This window comes from Hyperoodon ampullatus (assembly GCF_949752795.1).
Source record: "Hyperoodon ampullatus genome assembly, chromosome: 13".
Lineage (NCBI taxonomy): Eukaryota > Metazoa > Chordata > Mammalia > Artiodactyla > Ziphiidae > Hyperoodon > Hyperoodon ampullatus.
Window position 1 is genome coordinate 62538769 of NC_136926.1, and position 20740 is coordinate 62559508.

The window sequence follows — 20740 nt, forward strand, 5'->3', positions numbered from 1 at the left end:
ATCACTCTGCATTCTAAAATAGGCAGGAAGTTTTCTGCCTCATAAAAAATACACTATTGAGGGCTTCCCTGGTGGCGCAGTGGTTGAGAGTCCGCCTGCCGATGCAGGGGACGCGGGTTCGTGCCCCGGTCTGGGAGGATCCCACGTGCCGCGGAGCGGCTGGGCCCGTGAGCCATGGCCGCTGGGCCTGCGCGTCCGGAGCCTGTGCTCTGCAGCGGGAGAGGCCATAACAGTGAGAGGCCCGCATACCGCAAAAAAAAAAAAAAAAAAAAAAAAAATACACTATTGAAATATCATTCCCTATATTATACTTGAGAAACCAGAGAACACAGTCATTTTGTACTCGCTGGGCCGCTCTCCACTTACTGCTCATTCTTTAGAAGATAATACTGGCAAGGGTAGAATAAAGGCAGAATCTTATCCAGGACATGGACCACTGTTTTCAAATGCCTCGACTGGACCAGAATTCCCAAGAGTGGGATGCCTTCTGCACAGAACTTCTCAATGCTATGGAAAAAGAAAAAGGCAATGAGCATACGAGGTAGCCAGGTCATAAACTGATGTTCTTCCAATGCACCATCATCCTACACACTACCCAGATTATCTCAGGTCTCCAACACATTTATGCATACCCAAACTTCACACAGAAATGCTAGAGTCAGAACTCTAGAAGTACAAAGGAACTTAAAAGTTCATCTATTATTATCATTTTATATGAAAGACAGGTGAAGTATCATGGCCCAATTCACACAGTTTCCTGGTATAGGGTCAAATTGAGGACCCAGGTTTGCAAATTTCTAGTCCAGAGCCCTGGTCACTTTGCTTCTCAAATGGTGCTTCTTCTAAGAGTCACGGGGCTCTCATTGTCTACGTAGTCCCACAAGGTATTATAGCAAAGATTCAAAAGTGAGCTCAATCTGTCTGTATAATCTGGCAGAATTTTTCTGAAATCAATGTGGCCTAGAAATTTACTTATTTTTTTCACTCTTCAGAGAATCTATCCTTAAGAAATAATCTCAAATATGGAAGAAAATATGACAGATGATCCATGTAAAAATGTACTTTTCAGAATTATTCATAATTGTAAACTCAGAGGCATAAATGACTTAATGTAAATTCTGGAAAAGTCCATTCAATGGGGATATTACGGAATCACCTTAAAAGTATGCATATGATGGCTAAGGGCAATATGGAAAAATATTTCTGCTAAAATGGTACTAGGAAAAAATAAAACTTTATACTTCTAATTATAACTACTAGTAAAGAAGAGTTATACTGTACAGACAGGGAAAAAACAGGGATAATATCACATTAAAATGCTCATTGTGTTGGAGTGGTAAAAAAGAGTGGTTTTTTTCTCCATTTTCCTAATTCTATAGTTTGGTTACACTGCTTTAATTCTGGGGGGAAAAATCTTTTCAAAAAATAAAAGTAATAATGCAAAGATTACGCCCTAAGGGAAACATTTACAATATTAGAAGTAAAAAACAAAGGATATATAAAATTATGCATATAGTACAGCTCTAAAAAAGATCCAAGGAAAACATATTGAATAAAAATAAACAGAAAAATAAGCAATGTTTTATTACAACGAGAAAGATTCTGGGTGACTTTTTTTGACTATTGTTCTCTGTATTATCTATGACTTTATATTCATGTACAACTTATGTCCTTCACACTCTGCCCCCAATCATAAGCCCATTCATAAGATTGTTTTAAGTTAGTTCTAGAATCATCCCAGATGACCACAGTGGAGTTCAGCCCCAAAAAGAAACACTCTCACCCTCACACCCACTCAGGATTCAGGAATCAGCACTAAACCAGTATTTATTTTAGAGAGGACTCACAGCAGTATTAGTGAATAAAGAGCTACATACAGTTCCAGAATAAATATAGAGAAATCATGAAACGATTAAGTTCAGAGTACTACACTCAAAGAATCCACATACCAGACACTGTTCTAGCATGTTAAACGTCTTATAACTCACTTAAGCCTCATAAAGTAAGTCTAATACTATTATTATTCCCATTTCATAGATGAGGAACCTGAGGTACAGGAAACTGTGAATGACACTAGAGCTACTAGAAATGATGTAAAGCGTGCCTTCCAGGGCTTCCTTGGTGGCGCAGTGGTTGAGAGTCCGCCTGCCGATGCAGGGGACACGGGTTCGTGCCCCGGTCCGGGAGGATCCCACATGCCGCAGAGCAGCTGGGCCCGTGAGCCACGGCTGCTGAGCCTGCGTGTCCGGAGCCTGTGCTCCACAAAGGAGAGGCCACAACAGTGAGAGGCCCGTGTACAGCAAAAAAAAAATAAGACTCCTCTCCAAAGGTTAGCTCCTCCATGAGGGTATCCTGCTCTAGTGATCTCTCCTTACTTTAAATTTTTTCTGCCCATACTCTTGAGAGGTTCTCAATCTAGGCTGTACATTAGAATCACCTGGAGAACTGGCCCCCTAGATCAGTTAGATCAGGATTCTCACTCTCTTCCCTGTATTGGTATTTTTAGAATCACTGCAAAAGTGATTCTAAATGGTGGTCAGGATTAAGAACCAGAGCTCTATTCATATCATCCAGCCCATGATTATATTCTTCAGTGCTGCCAATTGTTTTATGTCTCCCGTGTCCACTAAGCTGTCAACAACCTGAGGACGGCTATCTAACAATTCCATACCTCTCCCACTTCACAGCACAGGCTGAACACTAATAGCTCACAGGACAACTGGCATCCCACTGAAAACATACTGAATGTGGAAGAAGATGTTGAAATCAGGTTGCTAAAAAGGTGTTACAGTGAATCTAAAACACAAGAATGAGAAGGTATCGGCCAAAGATGTTTTAGGAAACTGGATAGGCTAAATAAAATTAATACATTGTAGGAAAATGATCCTTAATGAAAAGGATTTTTAACCAACTGAGAATTCATGCATTCAGTTACTTACTGCACCAGATTCAGTCTTCATCACTAGGGATAAAATACCACAAGACAAATATGGTTCCTGAGTCCTAACCTCATAGAATGTCTCTGATAAAATTAAACAGACAACTACATTATAGTGTGATAAATGCTACAGTGGAAGAAACAGACACAGCTATGGGCTCATACAAGAGAGGCACGTGACCTGATAAGGCATTTCATCCCCTTGGGTAGGTTTAGGGTTAGCTTCCTTTATACCTGGGAAGGCTGGGTTGGGCTGCCATCACTTTAAACAAAATTCAGTACAGGTGACCAATTATTTTTATTTGATCACTATTCTGAGGAAGAGACCCTGTCTACTGTTGACATAAAAATTCCACGCTGGATGATAGGTATAACTCTCTTGATAATGCAACAAGGTGATTTTCTGTTGCAAATCCATGTTATATGAATTTAGGCAGCACTTCCCCATGATGAGCTATTAATCGAGGCTTATTATTTGGCCCTGATTACCCCTAGATAGATTTGATGGAGGCCTCAGACCTTGGGATGTGAAAGATGAGATTCCAGAATCACTGACTACAAGGTTCAGCAACCCTAGAAGTTCAACACAAACACTGTACCTGTGGCCCACGGCCGTCATAGCTAAGGCCAGATAACAGCCAATGGGCATGCCTGCCTTAACAGCCTTCAAGAGAGGATGAAACGTGGGTGACTCTGTCACTTCAGGCACAGTGCTGGAGAACGGAACGGCTGCGCAATTCTGTTGTATTCCATAATCATTTTTGTGCAGTTTTAACCTCAAGATCAAGTTCCACGCCCATTGGTTAAATGAGGTCTCAGGTGTCTCTCCATATCGAACAATACTGGCCAAATATGAAACCTAAAACAATTATTTATTTTAAACCACATTAGTCACATACACATTAAATCAGTAAGCTCACCCACCCATCTCTTTTTGTGATCAACAATGCCATCAAAAGAAAGGACATAATGCTTACTGGTACTCAGTGTTTACAGTGCTAAATTAAAGCAGTTTCTCACTCACAACTGACCACTTCTGATTATTTGCTAGTCACTCTGTGAACCTGATCTGGGCCAGCTCAAGCAAGAGTAATAATATGAAAGTTGGTATGCAACAAATCGTGTGCTGGTAAAAAAATTTAACAACCAGTTGGAGCATGGGGGCTGATTTATAAGGGTTTCCCCACTTTGGTAGCATAAAAACTCCCACCATGGTCAACTTCAAGCCACCAGCAGGTTAACAACCAGACCTGCAAAGTTCCTAAAAATGTAACAATCAGTTCTCCAAGCCGGTATGAGCCAGCACCAGCACACTGCTATAGCTCAACTCAAATTCCATAATACTAAAATGGTCATATGGCGCCTACTTCTTAAAGAAAAATCTTTCTCCAACCATAGAACTCAATTTCAATATCTTAAATTGCCAGAAATGTTCTTAGGAAACCTAAGGGTAAATATTGTAACTTTATCCACCCAGGTCATTTATAATAAAGGTTTACGTCCTCAATACATAAAAGAAGGAAATACCTGCTTCATACTTTCAGAAAGAAACCCAGCATACGGCTTCTGTGCAAGGTACTTCTGGTACGCCTCAAGAATCATTAAAGCTACTTCAGCATGGACTGCTTGATCCAGATGAAGAGTCCCCTTTTAAAGAGAAAAATCATCACAAACATGTCATCTTGATTTTTTTTGGTTATACCTTTGAACTAAAAGATTAGTCAGGATAGTAAAAAAGAACCTTGGATGCAGAAGTTTAATTTTCCAAAGCTCACACCCCCTAACAATGAAATTATAAAATGACAATAGGAAAAATAATTGAAATCTTTAAAGAACCACTACACTGCACCAGCTAGGTGTGAGCCCGAGTCGTCCCCAATCCCAGTCATAAAAGGTATCTTTGAATTCAACCCCCAACCCCCACCCTAAAATCTCCATAAATACTTTGGGTTACAAGTTTAAGGACATTGTTAAGAACCAGGAAGATGTTGAATTATTATTAACTAAACAGAAAGATACTTAATAATTTAAGTCTACATTCCCTTTTCTTGTTCTGTCATCAGTGAAAATATAAAAAATACTCAACAGCACAGTATTCCTACAAATACTCCTTCAGGAGCTTGAAGTTGCCTGCCAAATTTCCCACCCAATCTTCCTTTACAGCCTGAAGAAATACATTCCCTAAGCCTCCCAGAGAAGAGCACTTTCCGTACACTAACAAAAGAACAAGGAGAGGGCTTCCCTGGTGGTACAGTGGTTAAGAATACGCCTGCCAACACAGGGGACACGGGTTCGAGCCCTGGTCTGGGAAGATCCCACAAGTCACGGAGCAACTAAGCCCACGCGCCACAACTACTGAGCCTGCGCTCTAGAGCCCGCGTGCCACAACTACTGAGCCCGTGTGCCACAACTACTGAAGCCTGCACACCTAGAGCCCGTGCTCCGCAACAAGAGAAGCCACTGCAATGAGAAGCCTGCACACAGCAACGAAGAGTAGTCCCCACTCGCCACAACTAGAGAAAGCCCGTGTGCAGCAACGAAGACCAAAGGCAGCCCAAAATAAATAAATAAAATAAATAAATTTATTTTGAAAAAAAAAGAGTTGCTACTTGAAATGAACAAGGAGACACTCGAGGAGACTGTGCATGCAGCTCTCTGGAAGAGGGGGGCTGGGGCTTCTGTTCACAAGTCAGAGAAGGCGAACGTGGAGAAGAGCCCCCTGCAGCTCTCACCCACCAGCACTTGAGTGAGAAAAGACCCAGATGAGCCCATGAGCAGACCAGGTGATCAGGGACACCCTGGAGGAAAAGCTCCCTGGTTTCAGTTTCCTCATCTATACAACAGGGGTCATGTTCACGCCAAGCACACAAGACGGCTGAGAGGGCTAGATGACTCGCTCAGAACAAAAGCTGGCAGATAGTTAGAGAGGGCTGAGTTCTCTTCCATTTTCCCTTTAAAATGTTTAAATATTTTGATCAAGAAGCTAACTAATAAGGCCTAGGGTAAAAAGGCAGAAAGATCTTAACAGTCAAAATGCCTTGATATTGCATCTTTGGAGACATATGATAGGTAGCAAACTCTTAATAACAATAAACTATTATGAACAAAAACTACCACCACTAAGACCTTAACATGTGCCTAGAACTGTCCTCAATGTTTTACATGTCCTAGCTTGCTGAAACCTTACAACAGCCCTCTGAGGTAAGCCTGTTAATGTGAATGCTTACAGATGAGCAACTGAGGCCCAGAGAGTTCAGGAAGCTTGCTCAGGGTCACACAGCCAGGAGGTGGCAGAGCTGGGATCAGAACCCAGGCAGGCTGGCTCAGAGCTCAGGCTCTTAACCAGTGCACAGTGTTTCGGAAGACAAGTCTGGCAATGACACACAATACAAAATGTACAAGGAAAAAGGACCAGAGGTAAGAGTGGCAATTAGGAGGAACTGCAGTAAATATCCAGAAATAAAACAACAGAAACAAATGATCCAAGGAAAAAGGGAAGAATTTTCAGTGTGGAGCAATTTATCTTCACTTAGAGGATGCTCCACTCTGCAAGACAGAACTAATTAGAGAAGATCCTAAACTCTGACGCAGCTAGAAGAATGTGCAGACCTCACAAATGATACTCAAATGTTAATGTTTTGAGAAAATGTTTCTTTGAAACTGATGTGTGTGTGGACCCTCCAGTCTCTAGGGAACGGTTTTAATACATACCTGCTCACCAAATCCCCAATTTAGTCCTTCTAGAATAACACAGGCCAATTTATTCTTCACCGTTGTCAGGTTATAATTCAGTAACCAATCCCGAATCACAGCTATCTCGGAGGCAGAAGGTCGCCAAAGATACAAAGGTAGTTCTTTAAACAAGTATAAAGAAACCTTATTTAAAAGAGAATGATAATAATTAAAATCAAGACTTAAGGACAATCCTGTATTACTACAATACTATGTTATTAAAGTGCTTACAAAATTTTTCTCCAAAAGGAAGTGGGGTTTTGTTTTTTAGACAGTGAAATGAACAACCAAATCAAATGAATATTTAATGATACACCAAAAGCACATTTTGCAATCCTTTGTAAAGGTCAAGCTTTCTTTCGTATGTAAACTGGTACACTTCCATTAAAAAAAAATCACCATAGTAAGATCCAAATTTAAAGTCATGATAAATCAGTGGAAAGTCATTCATTTTACAAAAAGACTTAGCACTTTAAATAATTATTTCTTCTACGTCATTTAAAAAATTATTTCTATTAGCTTCAAAGCACTCTAGGAAGAAGATACAAGGAGTGCATGGGGGTAAAGATGAAAGAAGATCAACCAAGAGTTGGTATTTGTTGAAACTGGATGATAGGTACATAGCAATTCATTATACTGTTCTCTACTTTTTATATATTTGAAAGATTATATAATAAAAGCTTTTTAAAATCCTGTACAAAAAGTCCATAGCACCACTTTTAAATAACATATCCATGTGCAAATTAAGATAAATCTGGGTTCACTTAATACAGTTTGGTTTAAGTAAGACTAATCAGAAGAGCAGTTCATAAATAATGTCTAGAATAGTGCTGTCCAATGGAAATCTAATGCAAGCCACACATGTAATTTTTATTTTTCTAATAGCCATTTTTAAAAGTCAAAAGAAACAGGTAAAATTAATTTTAACAATATATATCATTCAATCCAGTATGTCCAAAATAGTATTCCAACATGTAGTCATCACAAAAGATTACCGAGATACGTTATTCTTTTGTTCATACTAAGTCTTGGAAACCCAGTGAGTATTTTACACTTACAGCACATCATAATTTGGATGAGCCACATTACAAGGGTCTATAGTCACATATGCCTGGTGGTTACTGTATTGGACAATTCAGCTCCAGAACATAAAACCAAGCATTTTTCTGGTTCCTGCACTACTCCAAGTTGGAGGCAAAACAAAATTTGAAAGAACGGGAAAAAAAATTTGAAAGACGAGTAGAACGAATGAATTTTAAAAAGACCCTTTCTTTCCTTTGCATGTGTAGTGTGTGTGTGCAGTCAGCTAAATTTTCACAAGGATTTGTTAATAAAGGTCTTGAATATGCTGAATAAAATGGTAAACTAGCAATCTAACAAATAGAAAAATACTTCTTTAGCCTGTAAGCATCTGACAAAATGAACAAAATAATGGAACTAGAACAATGAGTATAGCAATGAGATCTGTCCAGAAAACCAACTATCCCCAGCTACACAAAATAATGGTATAGCATATATCTACACATCAAGAATAAAAGTGAAGCTACCAAGAAAGATCTCAGGGACATTAAAAAGGGAACATTACAAAAACTCTTTGCCAGTAAATTCAACTAGTTAGATGAAATGGAAAAATTCTTTTAAAAACATAAATATATGTATATGTATAGCTGATTCACTTCGTTATAAAGCAGAAACTAACACACCATTGTAAAGCAATTATACTCCAATAAAGATGTTTTTTAAAAAAAAACATAACTTAATAAAACTGACTCAGAAAAAAATAAAAATCTGTATCTGTTTAAAATTTTGAATTCGTTATCAAAACACAAAGAAAACCCTAGGCCCAGATGATTTCACTGGTAAACTCTATCAAACATTCAAGGAAGAATTATAGCAATCTTAAAAAAATTCTTTCAAAAAACAGAGGAGGAGGAAATGCTTCCCAACTCGTGTTACAAGGCCAACATGACCCTAAATCCAAAACCTAACAAAGATATAACAAGAAAATAAAATTACAGCTCAATATTTGTCATGAATATATATGCAAAAATACTCAAGAAAAAATATTATCAAATTGAACCTAACAATACATAAAAAGAATAATATACCATGATCAGGTGGTTTTTATTTCAGGAAACAATGATGATTCAACATGTGAAAACCAGTCAATGTAATTCACCACGTTAACAGAAAAAAAGATAAAAGCCATATGACCACCTCAATGGATGAAGAAAAAACAAGTAAATACCCATTCATGAAAAAAAAAATTCAGCAAACTGGAAGTAGAAATTTCTCAGCCTACCAGAGAGTATAAATGAAAAACCTACAGCTAGCATTATACTTAATGGTGAACTTTGGAACCCTTTCTACTACGATAAGGAACACGACAAGGATGTCCACTTTTACTAACTCTATTCCATATTGTAATGAAAAGCCTAGTGCATTCAATAAGGCAAAAAAAAGAAATGATTAAAAAGAAAGAATCCTAATAAGAATTCCCAACAAAACAGAATTTAAAGAGTATATTTTAAAATATATTTATGCTTTCACTGAAAGTCAGATCACTAATTTTACCTGAAGAGGATGTTAGGAAGATGCATGAATTTCACTAACAAAAGTAGAATGTCCTCTGAAGTGAACCCATGTTTCAAATTATAAAAAAGACCAATAGGAAAATATGTTATCCATTTGCAGGTTGTCATCAAAACTTATCTGAGTTCTTTACTTTGAGATGTCCCCAAAAGCTTGGTCCTTATCAACAACTATTCCTAACCCAGAGCAATACCCACACATCTACATACAGCATAAAGGACTGTTCCTCTCCTGCTGGGCCTCCAGAAAAAGTTACCTTCAGACACACCCCAGGTGTGTCAATGAAAATTTAGGTCCACAGCCACAGCTCATTCCCAGGCTCTGGAGCTAGGAGCTGATTTCAGACTAGCCCAAGGTCACAGCAAAAATATTCAAAGCCATCATGTTCATCTGAAGGCAAGGGGGCTTGAATAAGTTCCTCCAAAAATGTCAGCAAGTTCACAGAACACAAAGGAACCATATATTTAAACAGAGAGTGGGCGCATCTTTTAAAAGATGTGCTCTAAAAAACATTATGGTTCTAATTTGTACACTCACTGTTAAGAATATTTCTGGGCACAATTTATTACTAAAAGTATTACGACCTAATTAAAAATGTAAGTGTAGCCAAACCCAGAAAAACACTTGTCAGAAAAAGGTCATGAACTCAATCAAACTGAAAGAATCATATGACCCACTGCAGACTTCTTTGGAAATCATTCCATTAGATGATCACTAAAAAAGGAGCAACCAAAAACTTGCTGTTTGCAAATGAAAACCCCTTCATCTCAATATAATTGTATCCCAGTGGGATACAATGTTTACTTAAATAGAAAAAGTACCATGTACTGCTGCTATGGAAAACAGTATGGTGCTTCCTCAAAAAATTAAAAATAGAATTAACATATGAACCACCAATTCTACTTCTGAGTACCTACCCAAAAGAATTTAAAGCAGAGTCTCAAAGAGACATTTGTACACTCATGTTCATTGCAGCATAATTCAAATAGCCAAAAGATAGAAGCAACCCAAGTTCCATCAGCAGATGAATGGATAAACAAAATGTGGTATATACATACAACAGAATATTATTCAGGCTTTAAAAGGGAAGAAATTCTGACACATGTTATAACATGCATGAACCTTGAGGTCATAATACTAAGTGAAATAAGCCATACAGAAAGGAACAAATACTGTATGATTCCACTTCTATGAGGTACCTAGAGTAGTCAAACTCAAAGAGACAGAAAGTAGAGTACTGGCTGCCAGGAGCTGGGAGGGAATGCGGAGTTAGTTTTTAATGGGTACAGAGTTTCAGTTTTACAAGATGAAAGAGTTCTGTGGATGGATGGTGGTGATAGTAGGTAACAAAACAATATGAGCGTACTTAATGCCACTTAACTGAAAAATGGTTAATACCGTGTGTTTCACGTTGTGTATAATTTACCACAATTAAATTTCATTTAATGTAAATATATATATATATATACTTTGCCAAGTAAAGCATTATATATCATGTATTCTTCATTTAGAAAAAAATATGTCTCATAAACCAATCTGTCACTGAATCTGCTCACTCATGAATGTGATGAAGTATTAGTAGTTATCAGTCATCTATCCTACAGGGATGATGCAGTGACTGTAAGATGGAAAGGCCCTGTGCAAACATAAGCCCAGAGAAAGACACTATAACTTTAAACATTCCTCCTGAAGTTATGACACATGACCACCTGCCATTAGAAAAATTCATTCATTACAGCATTATAGATGATGAAGAAAATCTTCAGTAAGTGTATGTTTTTTAAAATGATACACTCATACAGTACTATTTGGCCATGGATGAACCTGGAAAACATTATGCTAAGTGAAAGAAGCCAGTCACAAATGACCACATATTTTGTGATTCCATTTACGTAAAATGTCCAGAATAGGTAAATCTATAGAGACAAAGTAGACTGTGGTTGCTCAGGGCTGGAAGGGATGGAAGTCTGACAGCTAAATGGTATGTGGTTTCTTTCTGAGGTGATGAAAATGTTCTAAAAATAACTGTGGTGACAGTTACACATATGTGTGAATATACTAAAAACCACTGACTTGTACACTTTAAAGAGATGAATTGTATGGTATGTGAATTATATCACAGTAAAGCTGTTTTTAAAAACTATACAAAGATTACAAAAGGGATTGTGACAAATGACAGAACTAAACGATATACATCCAGCTCAGCTTAAATTACTTCTAATTTTGTTTTTGATTGATTTAAAGCAAGCCTTCTTTCTCAATCAGAGTTGTTTCTTCCAAGAAAAAAACATAAGAATTATGAAGGCAAAACAAAATTATGAAATAAAAACTATGAATTAACTATAAGCTATAATTAAAGTAAAACCTGTTACTGAAGGAGGTGGGAAAGTCACTTTGAGGAGATTAAGAGAAACAACCCACAGTTTTTTATAAGCAGCGGCCAACCCCAAGCAGGCACAGTGAACCTGAGACACAATAAATGTTTTCTTCACCCTGTTGTGCCCGTGTGACTCAGTCATCCCAACGACCTTACTATTTTTCCCACTGCTCCAATACTCCAGGGTTTAAATGAACAAACAAACAAACAAACAAAAATGGAAACAAAACAAACAAAATCAGTGTTCTTACCATTCCAACCTGGTCAATGGTGTCTTGAACTCTATCCAGAAGGACAGAAATTATCTCAGGGTGAACAGCTGTGATGGCCCCTAAAAGCTCTCGACCAACCTTCGAAAAAGTTTCTCTGGTGGACAGGGTGACATAAGATACCTAAAGTGGGAAGGGGTGAAGATGGCATTTTTAATACCAATTTATCAGTAAAAAACCTTTCCATACTTTATTTAGGAGGTTTTCAAGTAAAGTAGAAAGAAGCTCAGATGAAGCCTTGGCTCACACCATGTACAAAAAGATGTCAAAACTTCAGAGAGCACAACTGCAGAGAGCAGACTGTCTGGAAGGTGGGGGAAGAGGGCATGGAGGGGAAAAGCAACTGTTTAACAATGACTTTAAGTGCTGGATTCAGAAAGCGCTCCCAGAGTCCTCAGAGCAATTAAGTAATCCCTCTATATTAAAACTTTTCTAAATTTGAGGAAACCAATAACATGATGAAAATCAGAATGCATTTCATGGAAATATCTATTCTCTCCAAAAAAAAAAAAAAAAAAGAGATCCTCAATTACAAGAGCTTCTAAAATATCAATGTTTACCAACTCTTCTTAAACAATGGGTTCGAAACTACAGGTTACAATCCAATCATGCCAATGGCCAGCAGTTTTTGGTTTTTTTTAATACAATGGAAGGTAACAGAAAAATAAGAGAGTAGAATAAAATAGAACAGAAAAATATGAGAGTGCATCACAGTAAGATTAAATATTGCTTCAATTTCACATATGTGTGTACACACACACATAGAGGATCAGAATGTAGTTTTTACTGTGAGGACTGGTCAAAACACTTGAAATATCATTCAAGAGCATAAATATTACTTTAGCAATGGATCTTGAGAATGCCATTCAGCATACGTGAAAATATACATCCTCCTCTCAGTTTTTACAGACAATGAAGATAGTTTGGAATTCCAGATCCATCTAGGCCTTAATCTCATGCATGGTTACAAAGTACAAGAATAGGAACAGCTTAATAGGATATTTGATCCTGGTAAAGAACTTTAGATTACCCAGTTCTGTCATTCTCAAACTGGAGTATTGAGGGGGATGATGATAAATCTTCAAACATAATTTTACTTAAATTTGGAGGAAATTTTTTTACGAAGATAAACAGATAAATGACAGCCTACAGTGAAAATGTGTATTTAAATATATATATATATAAAACTCCAAATAATGTTTTGGTAACCACGTGAGTTATGTCCCTCAACTCATGGGGTCCAAAGTTCACTCTCTTCCACCGTTAGGGATGGCTCAGCGAAAAAGTGAAGAAAGCAAGGATCTCATCCCAGCCTATCATTTTACAGATGAAGAAACTGAAGCCCAGAGAGGTAAGGTGTCTTTTCTGATGTGAGACAGACGATGAGCAGCAGAGCTAAAACAAAGCCAGATCGTTTAACTCTAGGTTCAGTACTATTTCCACCATCTCATTTAAATTGTCTGGGAAGCTAGGTTTCCATGTTCCTCGCAGGGTCAGAGGAGTGGAAATGAGGGGGGCGGGTCCGGTGCAGGGGGAGAGAAAAGTATAGAAACTACAAATGTGAGGCAGTGCCAGACTGTCTGTTCCTTACCAAAACTCATACATCAAATGACGAGCGATAGCAGGGGGAAGTGGAACGGGTATGATTCATATTTTCAGTATTCCTTAGAGACGATCCCCTTGCCCAAGTGCAGACAATACAAGATTGTCACATTTTTTTTTAAAAGCAATCCCAAAGGAATCAATGGATAGACAATCCAAAAGAAAATGTTTTTAGCTGATTTCTAAAACTTAATATTCTAACCTCATATATCTCCAGAACAATAATTTTTATAAAGTCTTCATCCACATTGGTTCTCCTGGCCTGAGCCATCTGAGCAAAAGTAGTTAGAAGGCAAATCTCTTCCGAGCTATTCATGGAAGAAAGACACTGCTCAAAGTTCACAAAATGTTCTGGGTCTGTAAGTTCAAGAAAATTAAAGTGGGGAGAGAATAAACATATATCACTTTAACTACTCCTCCAGAGAGGAAGAAGATGTAAAATTAAAAGACATTGAGAAATATTTAAAGATACCAAACATCTTTGTTCCAGAATGGATTTCTATAGGCATCAGGAAGAAGGCTGGGCCAGATGACATTCCAACTCTAATATAATGTTGCCTCGGGAATATTTAACAAGCTTCTGTTTCCTCATCTGTCTCAAAAGTTTATTTAAGATCAGATGCTATGTGACTGGTGAAGTGCTTTGTCAACTGCAAAGCACTGCTACTATCACTAGGCGAGACATCCTCAACAGCACACTTAAAGCCACTTGGTAACTGTCAGCCAAATGAATGACAACCCTATTAATGGAAACTGCTAAGACTAGCAAACTACTCAGTACTAACATGGCATTCCACTCAAAAAATATTTGCTTATAAATGGAAATTCGGGGCATGATATTAGCTATAATCATGACTGAAATACTGATGAATATGATTAACAATATCTATGTTTTGCCTATTCCTCAGAGAATGCTCTGTAAGCAATACTACATTTTGTCACTAGAGGGCAGTCTTGATTATCAGCTTTGCTATATGTGACAGAAAACTAAATGCTGCAAAGGCAAAGTTGTGTAGAGGGAAGAAAATGGTCTGTTTAAAAAATATATTCCCAATGGAACTTTTCACAGAAAGAAGGCAACAAGCCAACAATTCCTTTCATATGTTTACACATTTGAGAAATCAAAGGTAGTTCATCAAATTTCCAGTATTTTCAAAATAACTCCATGGGGCATTTACCAACCCAATTTTCATTTCCTATCCCCAAATTGGGTTTATAATAGAATTTACTATCCAGAGCATTTGAAGAATAATGGAAATTGGAATCATCATTCTAGTAAGTCAAACGACAGAGCAGTCTTAAATTTCAAAATGATTACACATGAGTACAGAGTAAAACATTCTCTCTCAGTCCTTCTGAAAGCAAAAAGAATAAAGCCATGAAGAGAAAAGGCACACAAGGTAGGAAAGGTGGATGCTGCATATTTTGGCTGTACCTTGGAGGCGCTTCTTACACTCAGCAGGCAGGAGGGCAGTACAGAGCTTTTCCAGATTCCCGCTCCCCACCTGGTGCATGAGGTAGAAGAGCTTCCAGAGCATCTGAACAGACAGTGTCCCGAAGGGCATTTCCGACATAAACAGCCAAATGCCAAGTCTGCATGTTTTCAGAAAAGCAGGAATAATTTTATGTATCAGTCAACTTCACCATACTGAGAAAGTAGACAAAAAAATTCTTAAATTCTTAAATCACACTACAGCAATTTTTCTACCATGCTTCAGTCATAAACACCTAAGAATGGATAACAATAACAGCAAATACACATAAAGCGCTTAGTCTGTGCCAGGCACTGTTCTATCCCCACATCATCTATTTATCAGCTCATTCCATCCTCACTATAACCAAGGCAAGCACTATTATTAACATTATCCCCAATTTACACATGAGGCTACTAGAACACACAGAGGCTAATAAGAGGCAGAATTGGGTGTTGAACCAAAGATCCTTTTAAGATCTGGGCAACAGAGAGGCTGCTGAGACTGGATGTATGTATGTGTCTGAGCATGCGCACAGGTACATGTGTACACAGAGAGACACGTGCAGTTGGGGGCTGGGGGGAGAAGGGGAATCAAAAGCCCTCCATGACTCCTCACTCATCACTAAATGAAGTTCAAACTCCTTCAAGCTCCAAGTTCAAAGGCTTCCACAAAATAGCTCAGACCCATATTCCCAACCACAGCCCTCTCTGCATTCATACAGACCACTCCTGGACAAGCCTGGAGAGAACTCCCCAACTCCAAGCTGCCATCCCTCCATTTGTGAAGCCCTCCCGTGATGTCCTTCTCAGCACTATGATGAAATTCTAACCATACTTGACTATGGCATTACCCTTTTATCAGTGTTTCTCACACCACAGTGGGCAGAAAAATCCCCTGAGACTTTGTGGAAAATGCAGAATCCTAAGGCCCACCTAAGAGATTCTGAGTTTGCAGATCACAGCTGGGGCCCAAGAATCTGAACTTTTTTAGTCACCGCAGATGACTCGGACTCAAGTGGTCCTTAAACCACACAGTGAGAAACATAAATGTGTAATTTATGTACACATACTAGTGTACAGCAATTTGAGAGCAGAAACCAAGTCTTTGCATAAACCAGTGTGTAACCCTGAATCTTTGTTTTCATTATCCAGTACCTAAACCAGTATCTCAAAAACAATCAATACTCAATAAATGCTTAATAATATTTTGTTATATGAATTTTATCTCAATAAAAAAATCTAAAAAAGAAAAAAAGGGAGGTTCTCAAAACTGTTGCTGTATTTTGGGCAATACTATAATTTAACCAATTATAAATAATGTTTATTAAGAAAAAAGGAAATTAAATAGTGCATGCTTAACCCATGTCTGCGGTCCACCAGGCCACTAGTGGTCCGAACCACCACTGACCTCGACTCTGAAAAGCAACAGCTAAATAACTGAGCCAGAGTTAAAGAAACTTCTCTAAGTTCAAGTGGGTCAGGCTTCTGTCTTATTAAATAATTATCCCAACACCTCACATGGGACTTGATGTTCTTGTATAAAGGATCCCAAAATAATGAGGCCTTAAAAGCAGTGTCATAAGACAGTAAATATTTCCAGCTACAAAATTTCCTATATGGCAGACATGAAGTAAGTCTGGCTTAGGTCTTTGTTGTCTATCTTTTGGTTTGGGTTTGTTTTGTTTTAGGTTGGGGGAATAGCTACTGTCAGAAATTTCCACTGGAGTGCCAAATAAATTTAAATTTCATGGCTTTAAATACCTGGTTCTCATATGACGTATTTCTAAAATAAACTATACTCAAGAACAATAGCTCTCAGCATTTTCAAATTTAAAACAATTATCTGTGTGAATTACATATATAATATTACAGGAGGGGCTCACAACTCAGCGTATAGGACCTAGTAAGGAACCAGAGAATTTCCTCTAGAAAAGCTTTGCTTCTCAGCTAAACAAACACAAGATCGGGTGACAGGAGATCAGAAATGGAAGACTTTTCCCAAGCACCAGGCCAGCTTCAGTGAGCAGGTGCTACTGCGCTGAACCCCTGGCAGAGTTCTGCACAGGATTTGGTACACCTTGTGAGACCACAAAATTATGGACAAGAATAATCTAAAGATAAATTTCTAAGCCCAAGTTCTCTTTATCTTAGACCCATACCTTCTGAGTGCCTAAGAGTAGCTTTAAGACTTAGAGTCCTGACTTTTCTCTAAATCAGCAGTTTTTCTGTTCCTCATCTGAAACTACACAAAAACAACCACCACCTACATTTGAGAAATCCTTTATGGTTTAAAAAGTCTTTCCACATATGACTGCATTTCATCCTTACACCCATGAGGTCTATGGGTAGGATCGCCACCATCATCTCCAATTTATAGATGAACAAAGTGAGACCACAAATATTAAGTGACTTGCCCAAAGTAACAGTAACAGTCTTGGCAGACCAGTACTCGAACCCACTACACAACACACATAAATAAGGGGCTGATTCTTCCAATCCAAGAACATGGTATATTTTTCCATCTTTTTAGGTCATCTTTGATTTCTTTCATCAGTGTTTTATAGTTTTCTGAGTACAAGTCTTTCATGTGAAAATGACTATACTACCTAAAGCAATCAACAGATTCAATGCAATCTCTATCAAACTACCAATGGCATTCTTCACAGGATTAAAACTAAAAATTTTACAATTCGTATGGAAACACAAAAGACCCCAAATAGCCAAAGCAATCTTGAGAAAGAAAAACAGAGCTGGAGGACTTCAAACTATACCACAAAGCTACTGTAATCAAGACAATATGGTACTGGCACAAAAACAGAAATATAGATCAATGGTACAGGATAGAAAGCCCAGAGATAAACCCACTCACATATGGTCACCTAATTTACGACAAAGGAGGCAAGAACATACAATGGAGAAAAGACAGCCTCTTCGATAAGTGGTGCTGGGAAAACTGGACAACTACATGTAAAAGAATGAAATTAGAATACTACCTAACACCATACACAAAAATAAATTCCAAATGGATGAAAGACCTAAATGTAAGACCAGACACTATAAAACTCTTAGAGGAAAACATAGGAAAAACACTCTTTGACATAAACCACAGCAACATCCTTTTTGACCCAACTCCTAGAGTAACGGAAATAAAAACAAAAATAAACAAATGGGACTTAATGAAACTTAAAAGCTTTTGCACAGCAAAGGAAACCATAAACGAAACAAAAAGACAACCCTCAGAATGGGAGAAAATATCTGCAAGTGAAACAACAAAGGGTTAATCTCCAAAATATACCAACAGCTCATGGAGCTCAATATCAAAAAACAAACAATCCAATTAAAAAATGGGCGGAAGCCTAAATAGACATTTCACCAAGGAAGACATACAGATGGCCAAGAGGCACATGAAAACATGCTCAACATCACTAATTATTAGAGAAATGCAAATCAAAACTACAGTGAGGTATCAGCTCACGCCAGTCAAAATGGCCAGTATCAAAAAATCTAGAAACAATAAATGCTGGAAAGGGTGTGGTGAAAAGGGGACCCTCCTGCACTGTGGGTGGGAATGTAAATTGATACAGCCACTATGGAGAACAGTATGGAGGTTCCTTAAAAAACTAAAAATAGAACTACCATACGACCCAGCAATTCCACTACTGGGAATATACCCTGAGAAAACCATAATTCAAAAAGAGACATGTACCACAATGTTCACTGCAGCTCTATTTACAATAGCCAGGACATGGAAGCAACCTAAGTGTCCATCGACAGATGAATGGATAAAGAAGATGTGGCAAATATATACAATGGAATATTACTCAGCCATAAAAAGAAACGAAATTGGGTTATTTGTAGTGAGGTGGATGGACCTAGAGTCTGTCATACAGAGTGCAGTAAGTGAGAAAGAGAAAAACAAATACCGTATGCTAACGCATATATATGGAATCTAAAAAAAAAAAAATGGTACTGATGAACCTAGTTGCAGGGCAGGAATAAAGAGGTGGACATAGAGAATGGACTTGAGGACATGGGGTGGGAGGGCGAAGCTGGGGCAAAGTGAGAGTAGCATCGACATATATACACTACCGAATGTAAAACAGTTGGCTGGTAGGAAGCAGCCGCATAGCACAGGAAGATCGGCTCGGTGCTTTGCGATGACCTAGAGGGGTGGGATAGGGAGGATGGGAGGGAGGCTCAAGAGGGAGGGGATATGGGGACATATGTATGCACATGGCTGATTCACTCTGGTGTACAACAGAAACTAACACAGTACTGTGAAGCAATCATACTCCAATAAAGATATATTAAAGATGCAAAAAATAAATAAATAAAAATAAGGGGCTGAGACTATGAGGCCCATGGCAAGAGTGTCAACAGCTCAGAAGGCAGCAGAAGTGGGGGGTGGGGGTGGGCAGCAGTTCATGGGTGGAGCCGGGTGGGGCGGGAGGCCACTCATCTCCTCTCGGAGGGCACAGTGCTGCAGCAGAACCTGCTCCCACACTTGGCCAGGAGCTCAGGGAAGATAGTGCAGGATGAGCAGCCATGCCCCCACCTCTGCCTCAAATGTATCCTAGGCTGTAAGCAGCAGCAGAGACGGCATGATCAGAACACAGCCAAGACAGGGGACCCGGACCCAAGATAGTCCTAGACCTTAAAACCCACAGAGTAAGACAACTTGCACAATGTACTGAGTGCCTACTCTGCCTCACTGGGGGCACTAGAGTTGGGCATGAAATACAATTCATCCCCTGGTCAAAGTTACCTCAAAAGTTCAGGAGAAACTGAAAGAAACCTGAAAGAGAGATCATTTCAGGCAATACTACACAAAAGGAAACTAAAGCCCAAGAATTCAGCCAAGATAAGAAATAGATAAAATACATTGACACTATTGTAAGAGTTCTATTTCAGTCAATGACTTTCACTCCAATCTTTCTTACTAGCCAGGGAGCTATTTCTCAACAATTATCATCAAACTTCTTACCTTTTGGCTTTCAGCACATGTAGTACAGCTCTCAAAAAGAGCTCATCAAACTCAACCTGTAGTTTCTCCACAGAGTAGGGCTGCAGGGCCAATCCCAAGCCTTGGTTGTGGCTCACATACTGGGCCCAGTGGTCACTCACATAACCAAGGATCATCCTGAGCATGAGGAAAGACAATGCAGCACTTTGCATGAAGGCACTCAACACCAGCATCTTTACATTACATTTGCAGCATTACTTTATTCAACACATATTTATTGAGCACTCACTATCTTCTAGGCTCTAAAGGGGATGTAATGGAAGGAAAAAACCCTACCCTCATGGAGCTTACATTTAGTGGAGGGCAAACAGACAATAAACCAAATAAAGTAAAATATGCAGTATGTCACACGGTTATAAATGACACTGAGAAAAATCAGTAGGAGAGGGAAATGAAGTTTCTCTGGAGTGCTGGGGAGGAGGGGCCTCACTGAAGAGGGACACGTGAGTAAAGACTGAACGCAGTCTCAGGACTACCTAAGGGAAGAGCATCCAGGTAGAAGAAGCAACCAGTGCGAAGGCTCCGAGGGCTGGTCGGTATGTTGGAGGAACAGCAAGGCAGCCAATGTGCTAATGCAAAGTAAGTAAGGGAGAGAATGGCTGGAGAGGAAATCGAAAACGTGACATGAAAGCAGACCATGAAGGGTCCTGTACGCCACTGTGAACACTCTGGCTTTTACTTGGAATGAGCCTGGGAGCAGCAGGGTTTGAGCAGAGGAGTGATTTACAAGAAA

General features: G+C 38.8%; 1 protein-coding gene across 2 annotated transcripts in view; it reads right to left on the reverse strand.

Moving 5' to 3' along the window:
* EPG5 (ectopic P-granules 5 autophagy tethering factor) overlaps positions 1-20740 on the reverse strand; it is a gene marked incomplete at both ends in the record, with an annotated part of 121738 nt that overhangs the window by 74834 nt on the left and 26164 nt on the right. For both annotated transcript variants that reach the window (XM_079717931.1, XM_079717930.1), the window contains 8 exons: positions 367-507; positions 3538-3797; positions 4466-4585; positions 6650-6814; positions 11891-12031; positions 13713-13867; positions 14946-15103; positions 19969-20124. In XM_079717931.1, coding sequence (XP_079574057.1) covers positions 367-507; positions 3538-3797; positions 4466-4585; positions 6650-6814; positions 11891-12031; positions 13713-13867; positions 14946-15103; positions 19969-20124 — 1296 coding nt within the window. The remainder of the gene's footprint in view (positions 1-366; positions 508-3537; positions 3798-4465; positions 4586-6649; positions 6815-11890; positions 12032-13712; positions 13868-14945; positions 15104-19968; positions 20125-20740) is intronic.